General features: G+C 32.2%; 1 protein-coding gene across 1 annotated transcript; it reads left to right on the top strand.

Annotated features, from left to right (window-relative positions):
• Positions 1-10324: 10324 nt before the first annotated feature.
• On the top strand, positions 10325-14116 carry LOC121239727 (UDP-D-apiose/UDP-D-xylose synthase 2). Its single transcript, XM_041137031.1, has 9 exons — positions 10325-10782; positions 10915-11007; positions 11179-11286; positions 12514-12628; positions 12710-12843; positions 12957-13058; positions 13138-13230; positions 13351-13486; positions 13577-14116. The coding sequence occupies exons 1-9, from the start codon at positions 10510-10512 to the stop codon at positions 13687-13689; spliced, it is 1167 nt and encodes a 388-aa protein (XP_040992965.1). The 5' UTR covers positions 10325-10509; the 3' UTR covers positions 13690-14116.
• Positions 14117-15726: the final 1610 nt, after the last annotated feature.

Below are 15726 nucleotides of genomic sequence, written 5' to 3'. Positions count from 1 at the left end.
AAGAACAAAATACATCAATTTACTAGTAGTTACTCTGTAAATCATTAAGAAACAAATTAAAAAAATAAAATATATGAGCGAGCGGTCAAAATGAGAGCCAAAACCATGGGGCATACTATCATTTTCCAAAAAGAAAAAAGACAGAAAATGTTACCCTGATCAAGTGAAATCAGATCCAGGTTCATCATAATTAGACCTTGTTTGGATATTAAGATGGTTTCATCTCATCTCATTACATTTTAACATTTAAATACCATTCAAATATACAATTTATTAAAAAGTTATATTCTAACAATATTTTAACTTTATAATATTTTGATTCAATTTTTTCTCTATTATTTTTCAAAATCCCATAAAACATCATGACTCAAACTATTTCACTACTGTTCACAACCATTTTATTATTATTCACAATTTTCTTATCTTATCTTATTCTCCAAATGTCCATTTTTCCTTTTCTTTTTCTTTTTTTTTTTAATACCTTTCCAAGTTTTTGCAATTTAAGTTAGATTGAGCTAAAACAAATACAATTTCAAACTGGAGGAAAAGCAAAGAGTAAAAAGATGAATACCAGTCCTACTATCTGAAATTAAAAGGAAATAAAAATAAAAATGAGAACGAGGAAAATATATTTTAAAAGCTACATCTTAATTGCGATTGAGTACACAACGGAAGCCCCTATTTATAAAAATATTATTATACAACGAATGAAAGCATAAATTTATTATACAATGTTTGACCTGTTTTTAGAATTTCATACCACGAGAATCAATTTATAATTTCACCACACCTAAACAATAATAATGTGATTTTTTCTAGTTTTGATCTATGATAACTTTGGAACTTCTCCACAAGAAATTTAGCTTTTATGCCAAAAGATTTCACATTTATTAATTAGATAAATTATATTTATAATTTTATAGTGTGCAAGCTACGTATACTCTCTTTGAGAAAAATTAATAAATTTGAAATTTACGTAAAGAAATTATGTTTTCAATGGTGGACTCTTTATTTTTTAAAGGGAGTGCACGCTATGAAATTTACATATTCAAAAACTGTATCTAGCATTACTCTTTTTGGAAAAACCAAAATCTCCTCTCGAACTATAGGCCCACCTACACGACCTAAAAGCCTACAAGCCCAAGAGAACAAACCCACAATAAGCCCCGAATGTCTTATGGGCCACCCATTTCGAATCCATGGCTCCCTATATCACCCTCGGCAAGGGATCCAATGGATTCTATATCAGTAGGAAAAATTCAAATAAATCATTGATGATTAAATAAGACTAGATAAAGAGGGGGATTCATCACCAGCCCAAGTCTAATTCAAATCAGAGATTAGGTTGTTACAGGGACTAGAACAACCACCCTCCCCTGCAGTCCCTAGGCCTCTATATATATATCGGAATATGTGCACCAATCAAGTAAGTAAATCTGACTTTTATACTTAATATTCACGCTAATCGATATATCTGACTTAGAAATCGAAGGTATTCTAATACTCATCAAGTCTTTCCTGGTTCTCTTATTGCAAATTTATATAAGACACATGGGGTGCGGAACACGTCTATAATATTTTTAATTAATTAAAAAAATGATAAACATAATAGGATAAAAGTAACAAAAAATTTTATTTTTACCTTTTTTTTCTTTTTTAATATTTGAGGTTCGGAAGGAATTGGGCCCATTTTACGAATGTCCTACTATGAGATGTCAACTAAAATAATAATAATAATAATAACTACTTCAATGATTACTGTATCTGGAAAAGAAAAGGAACTCGTTCTTTTTCTTTATTTATTTTTTTGGTCGGTAGGAAAAGAATAAAAATCTGTTTGGTTGATCTTTCGATCGTGGAGAATTTATGCAGTTTTCTCGCTCCTCTTCTTTTAGAGCTATTTTTCTGGACAATCTTTCCAAGAAAACTGTCAATACATAAAAATGGCCATGTTTGATTTTGATCAAGTGAGTTGTAATGAATTTGGGAAAATGTAAACACACAATTATTTTCACAACCATGCTTTAAATTAATGATATTTTGTAAAATAATCTATGAAAGTATTATTATTTTACAAAAATTCCCCCACATAAAAAAAAAAATATAAGAAAATAATTGTGAAAAAAAAAAAAAAAAAAGTGGGCATGTCTATCGCTACTCGTTTATTTGTTAAGCATTTTTCTTCGGGAATGGCATTTGTTACGGTAAAAAAAGAAAAAAAAAAAACAAAAAGAAAAGATAGATAATGGTATTTTGAAGTGGAAAGCAGTCATTTGCGCAAGCTCTGGCCCAAGGACTTCCAAATACCCACAGGGCCACAAGCATGGCCCACTCGTGCTTAACTACAATGTCCAACTACTTCCAAATATCCACAAGCATGGCCGTCGCGGAATAAATGTTCTCTAATTAGATTTGAGTACTGCAATATTTATAAAAGAATTACATACAAGTAATTATATAAAGAGTTTTATTATATATAGTCACTTTTATTTACTTCTTGCATAATCTACAAATGTGATTAGTCAAAGTACTTATTTTATATTAAAAAAGTGACGCGGCCAATCATATTAATTAAGTGTGCAAGAAATACGCAAAAGCGACTGGATATAAAATTTTTGTTATACAAATTGACATATCTTTATATGATTTATCGAATTTACTTTATAATAAAAATAATTTTACAATTTGACAAATAATATAAAGTCACATTAGTTTGTAGGATTACTTTTATATAATCCTTTATAGCTATAATATTATTAGATTTTAGTAAAAGGATTTCGTTTTTAGTACATGATATAAAACCTCTATAAAGACAATATTAAATAATATAAATCTTAGATATTTAGTTGGATATCATGATATTAAATAGAATAGAATACCGAATCAGATTTTAATTCAATACATAATATAAAATTACCATTTATTGATAAATTTAAATAAATAAAAATATATAAATTTAAACATTTATATTTATCATAACATTAATCAATTGTCAAATAAGATATTATGATTTTATTTTCATTTATTTTCTTATATTACGCATTGTAACATTCATATTGAAGTGGTTGGGATTCCGCCGCTTTTATTAATAATTTTAATTTTTAGTAAATTATGTTTAATCATTGAAGCGAGGCGCTGATCCAAACGATACGTTAACCCAGCTTCGACCACCCAAACGCCACCCAATCAAAAGTCAAAATTCCGCGTAAATTAAACTGCCAGCCACGCAGTGTACATGTACAGCCATCAGTGCATTGAGCGCAGTTTTGTCGGTGCACATAAGAAAAGTGCTGGAAGGAATTTGAGACAGCTCAGCACTGCTGTGCGACCACCACGCTTCCGACAGAATATCGCCACCAACACGCGCTAAAGAATCGCGTGTGATGATAGCTCGAAGCCTCGATTGATTGTTTGTCGGTGCTGCTTCTGTTGTAATTGGCAAACAACAATGATACATAGTTTTTTTATTTTTTACTCGAATACCGTTTTTCTTTAAGCTATGACACAATTTCAATCTGATATATAGAATACAAACTAATTATTACTTTTAAGATTCTTTAATACATAACTTTTTTTTATGATTAATATGGTCTAATCTATTATTGTAATTCTTTATAGATAAATTGTCTGAAAGATAATATTTTATTCTAAGACAGATTTAACAAACATCACATTCTGTCATAAGACAGAATTAAACAACTCTACACTCTGTCTAAAACGGAGTTTATGATACACTCTATAAACAAAAATCTAAAAAATTATTATTTGTTTAAATCTAAAACAAAAGAAATAAAAGAAAATATAAAAAGATATATGAGAAAATAACGAATTATAGTTTAGAAAGTTGTAAATCCGCATTTTCAACCTTAAAGAAAATAAAAAAATGTAAACACCGACACTGTGGTGGGCGCGTGAGGGATACGTGTCACCCTAGAAGTATAGCAGAACGTCAGGTTTGAAGAAACCGATGACTCTGGTTCTAGAAAAACTGCGTGTTTTGATGATAGAGCTCCCCTTGCGGTGGCACGTGTAGCTCAAGCACTACTGCGTTCAATGAGATTCTTCGTCCGTCTGAAGGATCAGCACCTTGAGAATTTTGCAGTGTGGCGCATGGTGGTCACTTAGCTCCAGAGAATAATAGATTTGCATTTCGCCATATTGTAAATGAAAAAACAAATAAAACCAAAAAAATAAAAGAGAAAGGGAGGAGGGATGAGGAAGGAAGGGAGGAGCCAAAGCTCCAACCCTCATTCTCTAGTCTGAGTTTTTTTAGGGAGACGATTGTATAGAGAGAAAAGGGAGAGAGCGAGAATAGAGTTTTCTTACTTGAATATTGTTAGATATAGTGTTAAGTGCGTAAACGTCACATAATTTTTTATATATATCTTGTATTTATTTTATTTAAATTGATTACACGACGCTTGTCCATTCTATAACTATAAATTTCATTTTTCTTTATAGTCGATCATCCTAGCCCGCATATTTATTTGACGTGGATTTTTACTTTTATTTATTTGTTTTTTTTTTATATAATATAGAAGTGTTGAATATAATTTTTATAACGATATATATAAGTATTAAATATAGAAATTTAATACAAATCTTTAATAATCGGTATGGGTCCCACCCTTAGCCACGCTGTATATTTTCCTTTCATTTAACATATTATTATATAATATATTATATAAAATATCGTGGATAAATCATTTTTCTCTTTTTTAACAGGACAAAACTTTGCTAAGAATCTTGCCTTCTTTGCATCTATTCGTACCTGTTGACTTGAAGAGTCAGGGAGAAGCTTCTTCCATTGCGTCGATGCTTGCCCCCCACCCTTTTATTATTTTAAGAAAAATAATTTAATTATTATTGACTTTAGTTCCCCTTTTTATTAAGATGTTAAAACGAATAAAATATATGCAATGTCCCGCGACTTCAAGGATATAATATTTAATAAGAGACAGATTATAAAATTAATGATTGTTAAAAGAGGTAAGAGTATAATTAAAAATATCTACCCTTAACTTCACACGTATAGTTTTCTAGATCTTTTAAAGTGTTTTCATACGAATGATTAACATTGTAAATATTTTTAAAATAATAGGCAAATTTGAGACTCGCGTAACAAATCAATTTTTAATAGCAAAGCCCACTATTTTTCGAAGGAGGTCTTGCACATTCTAGAATTATTCTTTTTAAAATATTAAATAGCATTTTTAATTAAATTATCGAGATTATACCTTTTTAACTATTTTTTTTTTTATTTCTTTGCTATTGGATCCGGTAAATAAAATAACTATTTGTAGGCTTTTATTTCATATACCCAGTATATCCTTCAAGTTGATCATACAATAATGAAAAACTAACGATATTTTTGTTTTATTTATAATTATAATAGGTATTATCAGGGGTGTAATCCGGTCGGTCCGGAGATGGACTGAATATTTTCGGTCCATCGCTAGACCGGACCGGAACGGACCGAATACTTATAGGGACCGTCCAATTGGTCCGGCCTAATTTTTTTTTTAAATTAATTAATAAAAAAAATTATTAAAAATACTAAATTAAATTAAGTGATTTATTAATGTGGATTATGTAACAAGCTCAATAAAAAAATATTTTATATGGTCAATGATAATAAATTAGATGAAAATTATATTATTAATTTATATAATTATTATATAATTAACTAATTGATATTATATATTAGTTAAATCATAGAATATTAACAAGTGTTAATAACATATTTAAAATTATATATTGTTAATAGTGATAGGTTAGATGAAGATATATATAAAATATTGTTAAATTTATAGAATATTAACAAGTATTAATAACATATTTAAAATTTTATATTGTTAATTATACAATTATTATATAAATAATATATATAATATTGTTTTTATTCGGTTGGTCCGGTCCGAGAAATCTCTACCCTGGGACCGGATCAAAAATCGAAATTTTTCTATTTATTGGACCGAACTGGACCATGTATTTTTTCGATCCGGTCCGGTCCGGACCGAACCGGTCGGTTTCTCCGATCCGGACCGACCGGATTACACCCCTAGGTACTATAACAAATGGTGGGTTGACACACCAAATTTGCATATAGAAAAACTCTTTAAAAATAAATGAATAAAATCCTTTAAATAGCTACAGGAAAAGAAGGCATGAATTTTTTTTTTTTTAAATTGTGTTCGGTTATTGAATCAAACTTAATTCATCTAAAACAAATTATTGACGGGACCATTACTTTTTTAACTTTTTATAAAAAAGTTAAATTTATTCCAACTTATTTCATACATTTTAACTTAAAAAGTTAAACTATCTCAACTTACAAAAGTTAAACTCATCTTGATGAAATTTATAAAATATTGTTATAAACGTATCCATAATTGCAATTAGGAATGAGCCTTGCTTGCGAAGATGGCGGTGAGTAATGTTGCATTTGTGCGATGGGTGGGGGAAGTCTGGTAGTGCGGGACATGTGAGTGGCTTTGTACCCAATGAGCTGTATGTTTGTAATTGAAGCTCACGTGGGTCATTTTTCCTTTTCTTTTAGACATTGCATTTGCATCGGTTTGTTGGCGACCGACACACGCACGCACCCTTTCTATTTTCGTATCTACTTTATGTTCCCTTAATTTGAATTTTTGAACAATAGTTTTATTTTTATATTGGCTTATATCCGATAAATAAAATATAAATATTCGTATATGGATCCGTGTTTACGGGCAGAGAAAATGTAAGACAAATTTTGACTAATACTACGTATAGTCTTGAGTTGTGTAAATCTCATATACTCATTTTATTTTAAAAAAAAAATAAAAAAAGATAATGTTTTCATGTAGATTCTAGATTCATCTAAATTTTTTTTAAAGAAAATACGTGGAACTTGCACACTTTAAAATTTTTCATGTGTGTTATGTCTCCTTGAATTGACATATTGATAGTATTCTTTATATCTTGAATTATATTCATAATACTTTTATACATTAGGAAAAAATGTATAAAAAAAATTAGGTAACTATTGCAATTCTTGTTTATCTCTAAAGATGAATTTCCAGAATTGTTTGTTAAGACGAAACCGGTCCTCAAACGTCTGTTTTGGTATCTAATCTTTTAAATTTTTGGTAACCATCTTGGATAAGGATAAGAGATCTCAGTATAGGAGTAGCCACATTTTGTATGAGGACACATTAGAAGAGGTTGTTTGAAACATGGACGTTGCTTGTCAGATCGCAACTCCACCACACATTTCTTTCTTAACCTTCTATTAGGATATCTCATACTTATAATTTTATGAATTTGATCTTGCATATTTGATTCATACGCTCAATTTGAGTATCAAGAGTCGCAAAATGTAAGCTATAAAAAAGTCATTTGAAAATCAAGTTACGCTCCTCTCTCTAAAAACTTTATCTAAAACTTTCTCATTTCTCTCTAAAACTTCCTTCAAAGATCCGGCTAGAAGGGTGGGAGTTTTGGCTCCCTTCCCCTCCCTCCCTCCCTCCCTCTCCTCCTTCATCCCTCCCTTCTCTTCTATGAGGTATTTTTTTTTTGTGTATTTTCAAGCGAAATAAGAGAGAATCACAGATCTAGGTCTTCCCGCCGCCCACAGGCCAACACGCGCTCCCCATGGTGTTGCCCAGCCGTCGATCTTCAAGACCACTGAATGCGGCACCAAATGGAGCGGCGAGAAGCCTGCACGCACGGGTCGAAGTTTCGGCGTTGTTCGGCGCGTGGCATTCACGCACCACCGGGGAGTCCTCTGCCAACCCCAGGCGCGGCGTTTCTGGAATCTGTGAGTCCGGGATCTCTAAGGTCGAATGTCGATTCTCTTCCCAGAGTGGCGCGTGTAATGCACGCGCCACAGCAGCCTTTGTGCACTATTTTTTCCTTTTTGTGCAGTGTTTTCTTTGTAGTTTCTTTTGTGTAATGTAGTTTCTAGATTAATAAAAATCCAAAAAAAGTAGTGCCTTCGGACTTTGGTCTGAATGGAGTTGTAGTCCTCCCTCCGCGTTGACGGGTTTTGGTGAGGTTTGGTATACCCTACCATGCTTAATTGGGGTATGGGGCTTTGTAACCTCTGCCGTGGACAGAGATGGCAGTTTCTCTAAGATTTAAGTCTTTAGAGATTTACCGTCTGGACTAGACCATATCAGTCACGAAAGTGTACTGAGAAGTTACTAATGATTGTAATTGGCTTGTTTGTTAAGTCAACTTTGTAAGTCCTCTCTTAATGAAGGGTAATATCCATTTTATCCAAAAAAAAAAAAAAAAAAGTCATTTGAAAAAAAATATGTATTTCTTTGCTTAAGGACCTCTGAGCAAAAAAATGGATTCAACTGATCTCAGATGATCTAAATTAATATATGAATAATAGTATTTTATAGGTACTATTGAGATGTATTTAAATATATAAAATAGATTGAGATATGAGTTTGAATATATGCAGTAAGTTGAGAAATACTTACATTTTATAATGAAAAGTTAAAAAAGTGACGAGTCTAATCAATGATTAGTAGGAGATGAGTTGAGATAGTTTTGACACCCAAACATACCATAGTTGTTTGGGAACTTAGAGAAATTCTCATCTCATCTTAAAATTTCTTATAATTTCATTCCCCATTTTCATTCAAACACAAAATAGTTCTTAATTTTAAATCTTCAATTTTTTTTATCTAACAATTATCTATGTTAGGAATAAAGTTGACAAGATCAGCCCATTGAAAACTATTGCTTATAGTAACGGAATAGATAAAGCTAATAATCTAGCCTAGAGATGGAGCCAAGAATTTAGCTAGAAATTAGGCAAGTTGTCTCGAGCTCCCAAAATGAAAGTGCTTCCTAAGGTAAGTGAGAGGAGCTCATTTGAATAATGAGATGAATTGAATAAAATATTATTAAAATATTATATTTTTAATATTTTTATTATAAAATTTGAAAAAGTTGAATTATTTATTATATTTTATATAAAAATTTAAAAAATTTGTAATGATGAGATAAAATGAGATATTTTTATATCTAACGGTACCTTAGATATTTTATTATTTTTTTAATTTTTATGTAACATTATTGGCAAGAAGGACAATACGGGTATTCCAGTTCCAGTTCACATGCCAGCATAAAGAAATAGTGACTATAGTATAGAGAAATTTAGGAATGTCATATTATTTCTCTCTAATTTTTCTTTTACGAAAGAATAAATCTTCACAACTTCCAAACACATTACACTCTATATATTTTTTTTAATTTTTATTATTTTTTTCTTTTATCAAATATTTATTATATGAATAATGAATAGAAAATTTGAAATAATTTAAAAAGAATAAAATTAAAAAAATATTTAAAAATTTAAAAATTTTAAAAAACATGAAGTATAGAGTATGGTGAAGATTGTATAGCAAAACTCTTTATAAAATTATTTCTCTACTGTGTTTTATACGGTAACTTATTATTTTTGAAAGACCCATTAAAAACAAACAGGGGAAACTCGATTTGCTGGGAAAAAGTAATCAGAGAATTAGTATTTTTTAACATAATAATTGGATAAAAAAAATGTTATTTTCGTCCTAGATTCTATCATCCTTATTCACACTACTTGTAGTATATTTTAAAGTGTCTTTTTTACTTAAATGATTGACGTATAAACAATTAAAATGTATTACATTAATATATATAATTGGAGATAACGTTATATGAAAATATTATTAAGATAAAGAATCAAGTATTAGATTTTATTCAATAAATTTAAGATAACATACCACCAAACTTATACATCATCAATAATTCGAATCGGGTTAATAAATTAGCACTTACAATGACTTGTTTACTTGGACAAGAGTAGATGACAACAACACTCTTGACAACGTTTGATCGAATTTAATAAATTCTCTCTTCTAAAAAAAAATAATAATAATTCTGAACCTTTGAGAAGAAAAACTAGTTAATGGCTGGTTTGGATAAAAAAAAAATAGTTAAAAGTCGGTTTGGATTCAAAATGATATAATTTTAAATGAAAGATGAAAATTAAAAAAAAAATATTATTAGAATATTATTTTTTTAATATTAATATTATTTAAAAATTTAAAAAAATTTAAAAATTTATTATATTTTACATAAAAATTTTAAAAAATTAATAAAATAAGATCATACATTTTCCGAATACAAACTGACTCAATATTTTCATTGCCACTGAGCACGTGGCGACGTTAAAATGCGAGTATCGAAACTTACATGCGAGAGTACTCGAGAAAAGAATCTCTGGTTCAAAAAAAAAAAAAAAAAAAGGGAAAAAAAAAAATATCCTTCCCCCTCCTCTGCTTTAAATAATTTCTCTCCATTCCCTCCCGAACCAAATTCCCGCAAGACCGGTTATCTTCCTTTTGCACTTCGTTTCACCCTCGGCGCACGTTATACTACACCGCACCGCTCGGAGAGAGAGAGAGAGAGATAGAGGGAGTGTAAACCGATTAAGAAAGAAGTAGAGAAGAGAGTGTTATTTCGGAAATGGCGTTGGCGCGGGTAGATCTGGACGGGAACCCGATAAAGCCGATGACGATATGCATGATCGGTGCCGGAGGGTTCATAGGGTCCCACCTTTGCGAGAAGCTGATGGCGGAGACGCCGCACAAGGTTCTTGCCCTCGACGTCTACAACGACAAGATCAAACACCTCCTCGAGCCCGCCGGCTCGCATCCCTGGTCCGATCGCATCCAGTTCCACCGCCTCAACATCAAGAACGACTCCCGCCTCGAAGGCCTCATTAAGATGGCAGATCTGGTCCCCATTCCCACTCCCTCTTTTACTCTCTGTTTTTTTTTTCTACATTTCAATCCCATATCTTGCAAATTCTTGTTTAATTTCGTTTTTCATGAATTTCTTTTTTTAAACTTTTGTTTGCATTTGTCGTAGACGATAAATCTGGCTGCGATTTGTACTCCTGCGGACTACAACACGCGCCCACTCGACACGATTTACAGCAATTTCATCGATGCGCTCCCTGTGGTACGCGTCAATTGAGATATAGGAACGAGCATGTTCTCGGCGCGGTTCTTTGTTTATTCTGTTTTCCTAATCAATTGGCATTGATTTGTCGTTGGTACTTTGTTACTTTTACGATGATTTGGTTGTTATAGTGGTAGGATTGATTGAAGGCGATGTTCGTGATTTGATTAGGTTAAGTACTGCTCAGAGAACGGCAAGCGTCTCATTCACTTTTCTACTTGTGAGGTGTATGGGAAAACGATTGGGAGCTTCCTTCCTAAAGATAGCCCTCTTCGTCAGGTAGCCTTTCGCTTTCTTCTCGGATATAATTCGGATCTTTGATTTTTCTTACTAATTTTTGTGTGCGAAAATCTTCCTTTGTGTAACTCAGCTAGTTTGACGTTCAGCATTGCTTGTTTTTTATAAATCCGTCAGCGACATCTCTCTTGCATGTCTATATTCCAAGATAAATCAAGATTTGAAAATATCTGTGTAGTAGTGGCTGATTATCAACATTGTGAACACAATAGTTAAGGCTAATAATTAGAACAGCTGCGAATGACTGGGTAGAGGTTTTCTGTGGTGGTAGTGATCGAAGGTCTTTTTGTTAGCTTGTCTATTTGTCCATTATATCTTTTATGTAAAGAATGTTATATATACAAAAGCATGATCTATGCGTTTTGTATCTAAACCATAGAATTTCAGCTGATCTCGTTTAGCTACCAATTCATTTTTCTTGCGTAGTGACAGATCACTTCCCATTGTCGTAGTGGCCCCCCATCTTGTGTGCCTTGCAAAGTTTTGCTAATGTATTCTTTGTTTTGTCGATCTGCATCTTCCCAAAAGCATGCTGCTTGTGACTTCATTTTGTGGGGGTAGGGGTTGGGGCTAGTTTGATAGCTGAATGCATTGCATCGTTTCTTAAGGTAGTAGTAGTCAAGCATCATCCGCTTCCAAAATGTATGAAAAAGTTAACGTGAAAACATAATGGGGTGTTCAATTCCTTCAGGTCGATCTGGTCGGATTAATGTTACAATGTTATCCTGATTTAACGATGGAGGTGTAGCTGTTATTGTGTCATGTTGTTGTTCAGGGTTATTGGCCGATAATGTGAAGATAACATTTTCATTTCTTTTCTTTTTAGAGTTGAAGGGCCTTGGGGAGGGGGGGGGGGGGGGGGGGGGGGGGGGGGTAGTGTTAAAAGGGCATTTTTAAAGAGCGCCAATTAGTCTAGTCTTATGGGAGCCCATTACAGTTGCTTAATGGTTACCTCGACATTTTTGGTTGGTCCAGATAAACATCTCAAAGTTTAAATGCCTAGATATTATCAACCAATAATCCCCTCTTACAGGAAAAAAAAAATATTTGCAACTATTAGATTCATGATAATATATTGAAGTGCTATCCCTGTTTTATTGATAATTAATAAAATGATTTTGTAAAACAATTTATTGAATCCTTTTAGTATTTTGTATCTTATTCTCCTTGTTTGCCATGGGCTGAGTCTTTGTCTCCAATCTGTTATAGGATCCTGAATATTATGTTCTTAAAGAAGATGCCTCCCCATGCATTTTTGGTTCTATTGAGAAGCAGAGATGGTCCTATGCATGTGCAAAGCAATTGATTGAGAGGCTGATTTATGGTTAGCTATATTTTCCATGACCTGGCTACTTTTCAATCGGTTTGTGCAATGTATATTTCTGACTCTTCTTATTAAATGCAGCTGAGGGTGCAGAGAATGGTCTCGATTTTACAATTGTGAGGCCCTTCAACTGGATTGGACCCAGAATGGATTTCATACCTGGAATCGACGGTCCAAGTGAGGGTGTTCCAAGGGTTCTGGCGTGCTTTAGTAATGTATGATATGTTTCTGCCGCATTTTTGTCTCCATTATCTTTCAAGGGGGAAGGAAGGTCACTCATTTCATTTGTTATTTGCTGTAATTATGTCCTCTTTTCTTCTCAATGCAGAATCTCCTGCGTCATGAGCCACTCAAGCTTGTGGATGGTGGCGAATCCCAGAGAACTTTCATTTATATAAAGGATGCAATCGAAGCTGTTTTGCTGATGATTGTGAGTCCAATATACGTCGTCTTAAATTTATTTGGCATATAAAAAAGGTGGCTGAGTTGTGTATTTTTCTCCCTTTCAGGAAAATCCAGCTAGGGCCAATGGTCAAATATTTAATGTTGGCAACCCTAACAACGAAGTTACAGTTAGGCAGCTTGCTGAAATGATGATTGAGGTGAAGGGTTGTGTCAGATACATATATAAATATATTCACGTCTGATGAGAATATGTTAGTGGTTTTTCATGCTTTTTTATTTTTGGGGAATTAAAAGTTCAGTACCTGCAATATGCACAGGTGTATTCAAAAGTAAGTGGGGAACCATCTCTGGAAGCACCTACTGTCGATGTGAGCTCTCAAGAATTTTATGGTGTGGGATATGATGATAGCGACAAGAGAATTCCCGACATGACCATAATCAATAGGCAACTGGGTATTGACTGTTTTCTTCTCTTTTTCTCTTATAAAAAAGCATTGAGATTTAGGAGCATTGTGACAGAAGGTAATTGGTTATAAATTCCAGGTTGGAACCCCAAGACTTCTTTGTGGGACTTGCTTGAATCAACACTCACCTATCAACATAGGACGTATGCCGAGGCGGTTAAGCAAGCCATTGCAAAACCAGCTGCCAACTAAAAGCAAAATGGTGTTTGGTGGCACTTAAGAAGTGGATTCTTTCTTTAGATTGCTGCTGTTTGGCAGGTGTTACCATTCTTTCCAAGTCCATCATAATATAATATACGATACATTTTTTTTTTTCTCTTTCTTTCAAGTGTCGGTAGTCAATAGCTGAAGTAGCTGAGGAATGTGTGTTGGATGGATATCTCCGGAGAAGAACTTGGATTCTGTTATGAACATTTTAATCATACTACTACTACTGTAACTGTCAGTAAAAGCTTGGCTACGGCATGCTGCTAGGGGCCATTATACAAGGAAAGCTGCTTGCTGTTTTCACTTCCTCTATAGTGGGTATGCTTGTCGTTCCCCTAATTTGTCACTTTAAGGATGTGTTGTATTATTTATTAATTTTATGCAATCAATCACTTCTTTTGGTTGCCTTCCACTATTAGCGTTATTTTGTTGAGGGAAAAGGTTTGGTTGGTTCATGAAAGGGAAGAATTATCACCAACAATTAATTTGGGTTTTAGCAATTAACCATATATTCGGTGCGCTTATTAACCATAAATCGTTACCAATTTTTTTTCTCCATTCTTGTTGGGATAATGAAATGATCTCAATTACAATATTTTCAAATTTTTAAACAAAATATAATAAATAATTGAATTTTTTCTAATGTCAAAATAAAAGTTATATTCAAACAATATTTTAATAAACTTTCAATTCTCATCTTAACTCAATTCACTCTCCAAACCTCCCTTAATGTTGTCAAAATGAAAGAATAAAAACTCACCCTTTAAGCAACTCTAGAGGTTCCCAAACCAACAAAGCAACTTAAAGAGCATGCAGACGCTTGTAAGAGCATCTTTATTAGCTTGATTAAATTCATCTTTAAAATTTAGATAATATCACATTTTTTCACATTTACCTATTCTATTTAAATTCAACCCCCACATTGGATTATCCATTCACTCTCTATATAATAATAAAATATTATTAATTTAATAATTTTTTTATTTAATTTATTTTTATCACATTTTGTATCTCTACCAATTAAATGTTAATAATAATTATATTCTAATTAAATTAATATTAAAAAAATCATATTTTCAAAAGTCATTTAATGCTAATAATAAAAAATATTTGATTAAACTCATTTAAAATTCTATCTAAATTTCTTAATTATAAACCAAATAGTATTTTTGCTTGAGTGAGAAACTAATATTTTAATGTTTGTTTGGAGTGAGAAATTAGTATTTTAATGATTGGTGAATCAATTGTGGTTTTCCATATTTGGCCAACCACTGTAGCAAAAGTCTAAATTATTATAGATTTACCCAATTTAATGTGGGATGTTTTTGACATCAATTATGCAAATTTTAGCCAACCTCCTGATTTGGCCAAGTCAATAAGGATGCTCTAAAATGTAAATACATCATCAACCCCCGACAGCTACTTTCTTTTCTCCTCAACTTGTGGGTCCGTAACTCGGCGTAAAGAAATGTAGGAAGAGAGAAGAAGTTCTGCATTATTGTTACAAACTGCACGAGGTGCTCATATATTAGATTCCTCACAACCGACTGGCGGTGATGGTGGATTCCTACAATTATGGGATCGGGATGGAAAAGTCTTCTTGTAAGCAAGTTCGCACACCAAACCACATACTGATGCTGATATGTAAGACATTCGTTTAATGAAATAGTGTGAATTGAAAACGAAAATGATTTTCGTGAGACAGGACATTTTTCTTCTCTCAAAATTTTTCTTTCAATAAAAAAAATCATGTCAGCGTCGGTATGCTATTTGGTGCGCCAAACCACTTGTATTTAACAAGGCTTTTAGGGAATACATGTCATGCATAAAACTAACATAGTAGACATGAATAGATAGTGGCCCACATGGGCTTACAACTATATGGACTTTTAAGAGAAGAAAAATATTATTTTAAGGCATCTACACCACACATCATCTATATGTTATAATTTGATTTGTAAGATTTAAAATAAAAAATTTATCTTTTACGTAATTTAATTATACTATATGAATGATATGTGA

Source organism: Juglans microcarpa x Juglans regia, chromosome 7D (genome assembly GCF_004785595.1).
Source record: "Juglans microcarpa x Juglans regia isolate MS1-56 chromosome 7D, Jm3101_v1.0, whole genome shotgun sequence".
In the NCBI taxonomy this organism is placed as follows: Eukaryota; Viridiplantae; Streptophyta; class Magnoliopsida; order Fagales; family Juglandaceae; genus Juglans; species Juglans microcarpa x Juglans regia.
The sequence above is the reverse complement of the archived record's forward strand: the minus strand, read 5'-3'. Positions and strand labels throughout refer to the sequence as shown.

Coding starts and splice junctions, on each gene's coding strand:
- LOC121239727 (XM_041137031.1), top strand. CDS start 10,510: ATGGCGTTGGCGCGGGTAGATCTGGACGGGAACCCGATAAAGCCGATG. Junction 11,287..12,513: donor AAGATAGCCCTCTTCGTCAG/GTAGCCTTTCGC, acceptor AATCTGTTATAG/GATCCTGAATATTATGTTCT. Junction 13,059..13,137: donor AAGCTGTTTTGCTGATGATT/GTGAGTCCAATA, acceptor TCTCCCTTTCAG/GAAAATCCAGCTAGGGCCAA.